The sequence below is a fragment of the Aythya marila genome (genome assembly GCF_965140915.1).
Source record: "Aythya marila genome assembly, chromosome: 33".
Classification (NCBI taxonomy): Eukaryota; Metazoa; Chordata; class Aves; order Anseriformes; family Anatidae; genus Aythya; species Aythya marila.
In genome coordinates, this window is record NC_139074.1 from 153,920 (window position 1) to 164,622 (window position 10,703).

The 10,703-nt window shown below is 57.0% G+C and overlaps 2 protein-coding genes across 2 annotated transcripts in view; both read left to right on the forward strand.

Moving 5' to 3' along the window:
• Window positions 1–3,399: 3,399 nt before the first annotated feature.
• On the forward strand, window positions 3,400–5,024 carry LOC309889233 (butyrophilin subfamily 3 member A2-like; the record flags this gene model as incomplete). The annotated part of the gene is made up of 3 exons (XM_082781994.1): window positions 3,400–3,793; window positions 4,435–4,716; window positions 4,846–5,024. Coding segments are annotated over 3 exons (855 nt in total), but the record flags the coding sequence as incomplete, so codon positions are not given.
• A 154-nt stretch (window positions 5,025–5,178) lies between these two features.
• Window positions 5,179–10,703, forward strand: part of LOC309889234 (butyrophilin subfamily 1 member A1-like) — a gene marked incomplete at its 5' end in the record, with an annotated part of 38,157 nt that continues 32,632 nt past the window's right edge. The window contains 2 exons of the mRNA XM_082781995.1: window positions 5,179–5,296; window positions 5,840–5,860. Of these exons, the coding sequence (XP_082638121.1) occupies window positions 5,179–5,296; window positions 5,840–5,860 (139 nt within the window). The remainder of the gene's footprint in view (window positions 5,297–5,839; window positions 5,861–10,703) is intronic.

The window sequence follows — 10,703 nt, forward strand, 5'->3', positions numbered from 1 at the left end:
GTTCTGGGGGCTGCTCTCCAGCCTCTTGCCCCCCACACTGTCCATACAGCCAGGGCTGCTCCTGCCCAGGGACAGGGCCGGCACTTGCTTTTGTTAAATTTCCCGCAGGCGGTGGCTGCCCAGCTCTCCCCTTTGGCCAGATCCCTCTGCAAGGCCTCTTCACCTTTGATGGAGTCAGCAGCCCCTCTCAGTTCAGTGTCAGCCACAAACTCACGCAGGTTTCCTTCCCATCCTGCATCCAGGCCATTAATGCGACCACTGATGAGACCTGGCCCCAAAATGGAGCCCTGCAGAGCCCCACTCATGACTGGCCACCAGCCTGATATCTCCCCATTTACCAGAACCCTCAGAGCCTGATCCCTCAGCCAATTGTTCACCCATCGTATTGTGCATTTCTCTGGCTCTGCGATGGACATTTGGTCTAGATGGATACGGTCAGAAACCATGTCATAATCTTTACTGAAATCCAAAAGATCACTTCAACTGGCTCCATCAGTCAAATGGGAGACTGACCTTATCCAAAAAAAAGGAAATGAGGTCTGTTGAACATGAGCTTCCCCCCATGAACCCATGTGTCCTATGACCAGTGACCGCATTGTCCCTTAGGTGTTTTTCACTCACTCCCAGAGCAATCTCTGTAACTTTACCAGGCACTACCGTGAGACTGACAAGCCTGTAATTCCCAGGGTCTAATTTGCTGCCCTTTCCGGAAAGCGGGGCAACGTTTGGCAGCTTCCAGTCACCGGGACCTCTCCAGATTCCTCAGTATACTTAAAACTAAATTAGAGAGATTTCATGATGTAGTGGGTTTACATGGCAAGGTCTTGGTAGCAGGGGGCTGCAGGGTGGCCTCTCTGAGGGGAATCCAGAAGCTGCCCCATGTTACATGAGGGCCCATTTCAGCTGGCTCCAAAGGGACACGTTGCTGCCCAGAGCTGAGCCACTAAGCAATGTTCTTTGTGCCTCTGTGAGGGCATAGTTAAGAAACGTGGAAAAAACTTCTGCACAACAGCAGCTGGGAGAGTGAGGAGTGAGAACCAGCCCTGCAGCCCCCAAGGTGAGTGCAGCAGAAGGGCAGGAGGTGCTCCAGGCACACAGCAGCAGTTCCCCTGCGGCCTGTGGAGAGGTCCCTGGTGGAGCAGGCTGTCCCCCTGCAGCCCATGGGTCTCACATGGAGCAGATCTCCACGCTGCAGCTCATGGAGAAGCCCCCGGTGGAGCAGGCACTGGTCCAGATCTGCAGCCCCTAGAGAGGAGCCCACGCACGAGCAGAGGGTCTGAGGGGAACTGCTGACTGTGGGGGAACCAGGTTGGAACAGTTTGCTCCTGACTGAAGGACCCTGTGGTATGGACCCATACTGGAGCAGGTATTGAAGGGCTGCTGCCTGTGGGAAGCTCATGTAGGATCAGCTCATGAAGGATGGCATCCCATGGGAGGACTCTGTTGAGGTGGAAAGGCCTTGCAGAGAGATCTGGATAGACTGGAGAGTTGGGCAATCACCAACTGCATGAAGTTTAACAAAGGCAAGTGCCAGGTCCTGCACCTGGGATGGGACAACCCTGGCTATATGTACACACTGGGGGATGTGATGCTGGAGAGCAGCCCTGCAGAGAGGGATCTGGGGGTTGTGGTTGACAGCAAGATGAACATGAGCCAGCAGTGTGCCCTGGCAGCCAGGAGGGCCAACTGTATCCTGGGGTGCATCGAGCACGGCATTGCTAGTCAGATGAGGGAAGTGATTGTCCCGCTCTACTCGGCACTGGTGCAGCCTCACCTCGAGGACTCTGTGCAGTTCTGGGCACCACAGCACAAGAAGGACGTGAAACTATTGGAGAGTGTCCAGAGAAGAGCCACAGAGATGGTGAAGGGCCTAGAGGGGAAGATGTATGCCTTCAGCCAGTTCTCTTAGTACTCTGGGATGAATCCCATCAGGCCCTATAGTCTCGTATGTATCCATCTGTAGAAGCAAATCCCACACAAATTCGGGGTTGTTGGGACTTTATCGTTCCTGCAGTCACTGTCCTCCAGCTCAGGGCACCTGGGGTTCCACAGCCCAGCATCAGTCTTAAGGGCAAAGAAAGCATTAAACATCTCTGTGAAGTCGATGACCCTGTTGAACCATCCCCATCAAGTAACAGACCAATGCTTTCTCTCATCCTACTTTTGCTGTTAAGATAGTTTAAAAAAAAAAAAAAAAAAAAAAAAAAAAAAGCATTTTATTGCCCCTCACAGTACTGTCCAGCCTCAACTCAAATTAAGCTTTGGCCATATGAATTTTCACCCTACAAAAGCAAACAGTACCTCTGTAGTCCTTCCATATTGACTGACCTCGCCTCCAGCAAACAGAAACTTTCCTTATCCACCTAAGCTCTAGAAGAAGGTCCCCCTGCCCCTCTGAGCCAACCTACTACCACAGCTGCTTTACTGGAGCTGGGATCAGGGCTGGCACTTTGCCTTCAGCACCCTGGGCAAAGGTGGCAGCTCTGGGCTCGACACCCAGCTGTGCCTTGTTCCCTACAGCCTCCGATTCTGCTCAGCTCTTCACTGCCATCTCTCCACATTTTCCCATTGCACATAGTTTGATTACTTCTTGCATACATGGAGATGAACAAGCTTAGCCACTGGCTTTCCCTGGAGGTCTGGAGAGGCCCCCAATGGAGTCAAGCACCTCGTACTTGCTAAAGGCAGTGGACTGGGCACCCAGCTGCAATGGGATGGTGGTGCCAGCCCTGCAGAGCTCCCCAGACATTGCCCCAGGGGCAGAGCTGTTCCAGGAGGGTTATTGCAACCAGGAACTGGGCAAAGGTTGGGAAAGTTGGGTGTAGCCCTGTGCTTTCGGCAGCTCTGCTGGGTGCCGTGAGGGACATCTATCTTAGTGGGGCTCCCTTCAGGAAGAACCCCTGGGGGGCCACCTGCCCCCTGGGGAATCTCTCTCTCAGATGGGGCTCCCCTGGGGCTGTGGCTGCCCCAGTCTCACCAGACATGCCAGGGATCTCCTGACTTCTCTCGTCACTCTGCTTCTTATCCGGCTGGGCTCAGGTAGGATCCTGTGGGGCTGCTGGGGGCTCTTCTCCCGGGGCCTGGCAAACAGGCTGCCATAAGGCATGGAGTGGCCATGGGATATGGGGGAACGGATCCCACAGCTCAGCCCCAGCTGGGTTTCACTTTCACTTTTGTTCTTCCACACAATATGGGTGCTGTCTTGGCTCCCTTTCTGGCTCTTCTTCACCCGCCCGAATGCTGCAAGGAGGGCTCCCACTCCCAGCACACCTCCTTCTCCTGCACGTCCTCCCTCTCCCTCTCCTGTTTCCCCAGTGGTTTCCCATGGGACACGGGGGACGCAGCACACACCAACTCACACACAGCTCGCCCTTTGACACTCACTAACCCTAAATTTACAATGGCAAAATCTCACTTCTTCTCTGTGCCCTTCTCCATTGTCCAGCCCAGCTCAGAGTGGTGGGACCAGGACACCCTGTCACTGCCACCGTGGGGCAGGATGTCGTGCTGCCCTGCCACTTGTCCCCTCAACGCGATGCTCGCACCTTGGAGGTCAGGTGGATGCGGGATGAGTTCTCTGAGACAGTGCACCACTACCGCAATGGAGAGGACCTGTACGGGGAGCAGATGGGGGCATATGTTGGGAGGACAGAGTTGATTAGAGATGGTCTCTCTGCTGGAAGCCTGGACTTGCGAATCACGGGGCTGAGACCCTCTGATGATGGCCAGTACGTCTGCACTGTGAAAAATGCTGATGCTTATGATGAAGCAACGGTGGATCTGGAGGTGTCAGGTTTGTGGCTCGGGCAATACACCAGGAATTCCAGGGGAGAATTTAAGTTTCTTTTTCCTGTCTCAGCTATTAAACACCATGGAGTATGGACATGGTAATGGAAGTAGTATTTGGGAAGACAGATCTGTAGAGAGGATATAGTTGTTAGTTTTCACTGGTGTCTATGCAGACCATTCCGATGATGGTTTAAGGGCACTGGGAACAGGCTGCTGATCAGCCCCTTCATCTGTGCCTATGATGCTACCAAACACAGTGCCTGGAGCAGGGAAGAGACCTCTGAGCAGCTGGACCTCTTTTGGGCTTTGCTTTTTGTGCTGGGGGTGACGTGAGACATTGTCTGGAAGTCTCGGGTCTTCTTGAACCAGCACAGCTTGGTGCAGAGAAGCTGCCTGGAGGTGCTGAAGCTCAGCACCTGGGTTTTGTGGGCAATTTGGAGCTGCTGGCTTTGTGCAGCCCTGCTCTCTGGGTCCAGCACCTAGCAGGATGGTTTTGGGGTGAGGGTGAGTGCGTGGAGAGCCTGGTCCCTGAGCCCCTGGGGCCGTTGCTGTGATGGGCTGTCTCTGGCATGGGAGCAGACGGGGTTTAGCCTTGGAAGTGCATCCCTCCCCAGGTGAAGCCCCAGCCACGCGCTCTTCCCCCAGCCACAGGCGCTGACCTCCACCTCTCCCTGGGGGACTACGAGGCCGGAGGCGTCCGGGTGCTGTGTCGATCGGCCGGCTGGTACCCGCTGCCGCAGCTGCTGTGGAGGGATGCTCGCGGGCAGCACCTGCCCTCGGTCTCCCAGACACATTCCCAGGACCAGGAGGGGCTCTTTGAAATTGAAGGCGCTGTCATCGTGACCGGGAGCATGGAGGGGCCCTTGTCCTGCGTGGTCAGGAACAGCCGCCTCCAGGAGGAGCAGAAATCATCCCTGCACATCGCAGGTACAAATGGCACAGCCAGGGTGAGGTGTTCCTGGCCCCTGAACTTGTCCTGACCCAGGAGAATTCTGGGTCTTGCTCTTCCACCCGCAAGCATGGAAACACAGCCCTTTTCCTGGTGCCTTTTCTCAGCTCCCTTTTTCCACAATGCCCAGCCCTGGATGGTGGCTCTGGCTCTGGTCCTCGTGCTTTTGGCTGTGTCCATTGGCCTCGGTGTTTATCTCTTTCAAAAGCAAGGTAAGCTGGCAGCGCAGGGATGGAGCGGAGGGAGGTGTTCTGCAGGGACCCCGCTGAGTCTGGAGCAGGGCTGAGTCCTGGCCCAGGGAGCTGCATAGGAGGAGGAAGGGAATGTTCTCCTGGGGATGCCAAAGGCCTTAGGATCGTCTTGGGCCTCTGCCTTGGGCAAGGAAGGCAGGGGAGAAGGCAAGGGGCCTTGGGTGGGAGGCCAGGGAGCATGGCTGCAGCATGGGGCTGGTGGCAAGGCGCAGCCCCCCTCCACATGTTCCCACCCAGCAACCAAGCTGCTCTGCTCACCACCTCTTCCTCCGCCTTTGCTTTTCAGCGGCACAGAGCCGAGAGCTGGGTGAGTCCTTGCAGTCCCTGCCCCCAGCCCCTGGGAACTGGTGGTGTCCCTGCGGGAGGGAATGGGCCTGGTCTGGGTGGGCTCTGGGGGCTTGTGTGCTGGTGTCTCGGGGGTGCTGGAGGAGCAGCTGGAGCCTGGGGTGGGAGTGGGGAGTGCTGGGGCTGGGGCTGCCCTGGGCGTGGGACACGGCCGGGATGGCTGAAAGGAACGGGGATCAAGGTGGGGATGGGGAGCGAGATGCGGGGCTGCCCCGCTCTGCACTGACACTTCTGGACAGGGACATCCTCCACCCGTCCCCATTCACTTCCACTTGTGTTTTGGTGGCACAGTGCAGAGAGCTGCACAAGTATCTGTCCTTACTGCTACAAGTCTTGCAAAATGCTGGGTCTCTGTCCTTCTTAGTCTGGTCACTACAAGTCTGGGAGTAAGGTGGTCTGTGCACATGCTCAAGAGCAAAAAAATTTGGGGTCTAGGCATGGAAGCAGCAATGGAGTGAAAGTCTCTCCACTCTGACCATTTATTCCTTTTGCTTTTCTATATCAGCCAAAAAGGATGCAGAGCTGGGTAAGTCTCATTCCCCAAAGAGAAGGCATTTGGTGTCTTCCCATGCGCATACTCCACTCTGACCGTACATTGCTTTTCTCTTTCTTTACCAGTGCAACAAGCTGCAGAGATAGGTGAGTGTCCATCCATGAACTGAAAGAATTTGTGGTATAGACATGGGATGAGAAGTTTTTACCTCTGATCATGTATTCCTTATGCTTTTCCAGAAGAAAAAGCTGAAAGACTGGGTGAGTCTCTCTTTCCCTGCCCTCTACCCCCAGGACTGAAGGAACTGGGGGTCATTCCTTTGTAGCAGCCACTTGACAAGAACCCGATTCCTCTCATCAATGCATTGCTCTTATTTTCCTTTTCAGAGGAACAAGCTGCAGAACTGGGTGAGTGTCCCTGTCCTTGAGCCCCAGGGCAACAGCAAAGCGATGTGCAGGGGAGGGTGGGCAGCTGGGACAGAGCAGCCCAGGGCTGGCCCCTCACCCTGCCCACACCTACTGGGCACCAGCCGTGGGCTGTGACCAGCTCTCCCCTTTTCTTCCAGCATGGAGAAGGTGTGTGCTGCCTCATAATAGAGGTAGGTGTGCACTGGGTTGCCCTCTCAGGTGCTTCTCCTGCCCTTGCTGGGGCATGTTCAGGAGCCAAGAGGTGCCCCATCTCCTCCACGTGGGGCAGCTCCTGGCACAAGCTGGGGAAAGCCTGCCCAGGGCTGAGCTCTGCCCCTGATGGCCTGGCTCCTTCTGTCCCTGCAGTGAAGGTGACCCTGGATCCGCACACTGCTCATCCCCAGCTTGTTGTGTCTCAGGACAACAGCAGCGTGAGATGGGAAAGTGAATGGCAGCAGGTTCCTGACACACCAGAGAGATTTCGTTGTTGGTGCTACGTGCTGGGCCGTGAGGAGTTCAGAGAGGGGAGGCACTGCTGGTTGGTGGAAGTGGAAGGAGAGGGGCTACAGGATTCTTGGTGGGGTGTGGGGGTGGCCAGGGCATCTGTGGAGAGAAAGAAGTGGATCAACATGAGCCCTGAAGGAGGGATCTGGGCTGTGGATTGCTATAAGGGGCAGCTCTCGTCTCTCACATTTCCTCGCACTCCCTTATCCCTGTCCCCTGTCCCCACGAGGATCTGGGTCTGTCTGGACTGTACCCAGGGGCAGGTGTCTTTTATCAATGCTGACAATGGGGTCGAGATCTTCACTTTCACAGCAGCCTCCTTCAATTGCATGAGCATTCGCCCCTGGTTCTCTCTAGACACACTGGGAATTCAGCTGTGCCTGAGGGACAGCACCCCCAAGACCCCATCCCCAGCTCCGAGGGGCTCCTGCCCTTCTCCAGACACTCCTCAAACACCTCTCCTTGGTCGTGCAGGAGCAGCACAGGAATGAGGGGCAGTGGGACCAGGGGCTGCCCCGTGTTCCTCCCTGCTGCTGGAGGAGGGCTGGGATGCTGCAAGCAGGGGCCAGGCCCCTTGCAGCCCCTGGGCTCTGCCCTGCACGCGGCTCCTGTGCTGGGGCACAAGCCCTGCTGGCACCCACGGGTCTCACCCTGCCTCTGAGCCCCAGCGGGCAGCACAGGGGCTGCAGCAGCTCTCCACGCTCCTCTCCCCTCTGCTTGCAGACCCCAGGGCAAGGGATGTGGTCACTGTGTGCTGCCGGCCATTGCAGGCCACCTTTGCCTCCTAGTTCGGGATTGATCCTTGCTCTGTGCCTGGTGCTGAGCATGAGCAGCCTGTGGGGGCTCTTTGTTCCCTCCTCTGGAGCACATCAAGGCCCAGCAGCAGCAGGACTGTGTCAAATAAAGTTTTGTACAGGAAGATGGAGTCTGGCAGTGGCATTTCCTGGGTGCTTTGTGTCCTGAGGCCTTGCTGCCTGGGAAGGCATCTTGCAGCAGACCGTCTCCTCACACGCCTTGCCCTGCAGAGCCTTCGCTGTCCTCGTAGCCCTCCCTTGGAGGCTCTCGCACAGTTTCACGCCCTTCGTCTGCTGCGGTGCCCACAGCTGCACGCAGTGCTCGAGGAGAGGCCGCAGCAGGCCGAGCAGAGCGGGACCATCCCTTCCCTCGGCCGGCCAGCAGTGCCGTGCCTGAGGCACCCCAGGGCACGCTTGTCCCTTTGGGGTCCCATGCCATAGCCCCCACACACCCACTCCTCTTGGTGAGACACCGTAGGAGTGTGTGAGCCTCTGCCCTGTCACCAGAACACTGCAGAGACACCAGCAGGGCTTGTGGAGCATCTTTATTGTCAGCACCGTGGCATCAGGTCTGAGATGGGGCCAACCGGGAGCTGCCGGTGCCGGGAGGTGTCCGTCTGGGGGTCCTCAGATGCTGCCTGGGGAGGGGGGGGACACAGGGCGAGAGATGGGGTTATTTGCCCCTCACTGATGGGGACGGGGATGGGGACACCGTTACCTGCAGGGTAGTTGTCTGCAGGGAGGGGAGTGTAACCTGCAGGGGGGAGAAGAGGAGTGAGCAGAGTCCTCGTCGCCCTTGACCATGGCCCCGGCTCTCCCCGGACACTCACCCGGGGTGGGAGGCCTGGCCCTGAAGCGGTAGACGCTGGTGAGAAAGAAGCCAAGTCCCAGCACCATCAGCACAGTGGCCACCACCACCAGTATCGTCACCTCCAGCATCAGTCCGGGACCTGCGGGGACACGGCCGCGTGAGTGGCAGCAAGGAGCCAAGACCACCGGCCTCCAGGTGCGGTCCTGCGCCTCTCCACTCACTCCAGTCCTCCAGGAGAGGCTCCTGCAGGCTGACGTGCTGCACCGAGCACGTGTAGGTGTCGCCTGCCACCGGGGCCACCAGCAGGGACACCTGTGTCTGGTAGCTCCAGTCGCCGTTGGGGATGGCGGAGATGGGGTTGTAGTCGTTGGGCTCCACGATGTCCCTGTTGTGCAGCCAGATGACGGTCACCTCGGGGGGGTAGAAGCCCCAGATGTGGCAGCTGAGGTGGATGGGCACACGGGCATTCCCCGTCTCCACGGGGATGATGCGGACTTGGGGCTGCGCTGGAGCAGGGATGGGGATGGGGTCAGTGTAGGGCGAGCCCCTTTTCCCTGCCCTGTGAAACATCCCCAAGTAATATTCCGTGCAAAGCTCCTGTGCAACGCTCCTGTACAACGCCCTGTGCAAAGCTCCACGCAACTTCGCCATGCCACTTCCCCATGCAATGCCCTGTGCAAGCTCTAGGCATTGTCCTGTGCTATGTCACGTGCGACATCCCCATGCGATGCCCACGAGATGCCCTGTGCAATACCCCTGTGCCACACCCTGCAAGAGGCATTGCTCTGTGCAACATCCCCTTGCAAAGGGCAATGCAATGCGCTGTGCAGTGCTGCGTGCAACATCCCCCTGCGACGTCCTCACACAGTGTGCTCTGCAACACCCCCATGCAATGCCCGGTGCAACATCTTGCCAAGGCGATCAGCTCCAGGGCAGATTCTTTCTGCAGCGGAGCAGGGGATAAGACAGAATCACAGAATCACAGAATTTCTAGGTTGGAAGAGACCTCAAGATCATCGAGTCCAACCTCTGACCTAACACTAACAGTCCCCACTAAACCATATCCCTAAGCTCTACATCTAAACATCTTTTAAAGACCTCCAGGGATGGTGACTCCACCACTTCCCTGGGCAGCCTGTTCCAATGTCTAACAACCCTTTCGGTAAAGAAGTTCTTCCTAACATCCAACCTAAAACTCCTTTGGCGCAAATTAAGCCCATTCCCCCTCATCCTGTCACCAGGCACGTGGGAGAACAGACCAACCCCCACCTCGCTACAGCCTCCTTTAAGGTACCTATAGAGAGCGATAAGGTGGCCCCTGAGCCTCCTCTTCTCCAGGCTGAACAAGCCCAGCTCCCTCAGCCGCTCCTCATAGGACTTGTTCTCCAGACCCCTCGCCAGCTTCGTCGCCCTTCTCTGGACTCGCTCAAGCACCTCGATGTCCTTCTTGTAGCGAGGGGCCCAAAACTGAACACAGTACTCGAGGTGCGGCCTCACCAGAGCTGAGTACAGGGGGACGATCACCTCCCTAGCCCTGCTGGTCACACTGTTTCTGATACAAGCCAGGATGCTGTTGGCCTTCTTGGCCACCTGAGCACACTGCTGGCTCATATTCAGCCGATCATCCACCATCACTCCCAGGTCCTTCTCTGCCTGGCAGCTCGCCAACCACTCATCTCCCAGCCTGTAGCTTTGCTTGGGGTTGTTGTGCCCCAGGTGCAGGACCCGGCACTTGGCCTTGTTGAACTTCATGCAGTTGACCTCAGCCCATCGGTCCAGCCTATCCAGATCCTCCTGCAGAGCCTTCCTACCCTCAAGCAGATCGACACATGCACCTAACTTGGTGTCATCTGCAAACTTACTGAGGGTGCACTCAATGCCCTCATCCAGATCATTGATGAAGATATTAAAGAGGACCGGCCCCAGCACCGAGCCCTGGGGGACGCCACTAGTGACTGGCCTCCAACTGGACTTGACTCCATTCACCACGACTCTTTGGGCCCGGCTATCCAGCCAGTTTCTAACCCAACAAAGCGTGTGCCAGTCCAAGCCAAGAGCAGCCAGTTTCTTGAGGAGAATGCTGTGGGAAACAGTGTCAAAAGCCTTGCTGAAGTCAAGGTAGACCACATCCACAGCCTTTCCCTCGTCCACCCAGCGCGTCACTTTGTCATAGAAGGAGATCAGGTTCGTCAAGCAGGATCTGCCTTCCATAAACCCATGCTGACTGGGCCTGATCGCCTGCTGGCCCTGCAAGTGCTGCGTGATGACTCTCAAGAGAATCTGCTCCATGAGCTTCCCTGGTACTGAGGTCAAACTGACAGGCCTGTAGTTTCCCGGGTCTGCCCTCCAGCCCTTCTTGT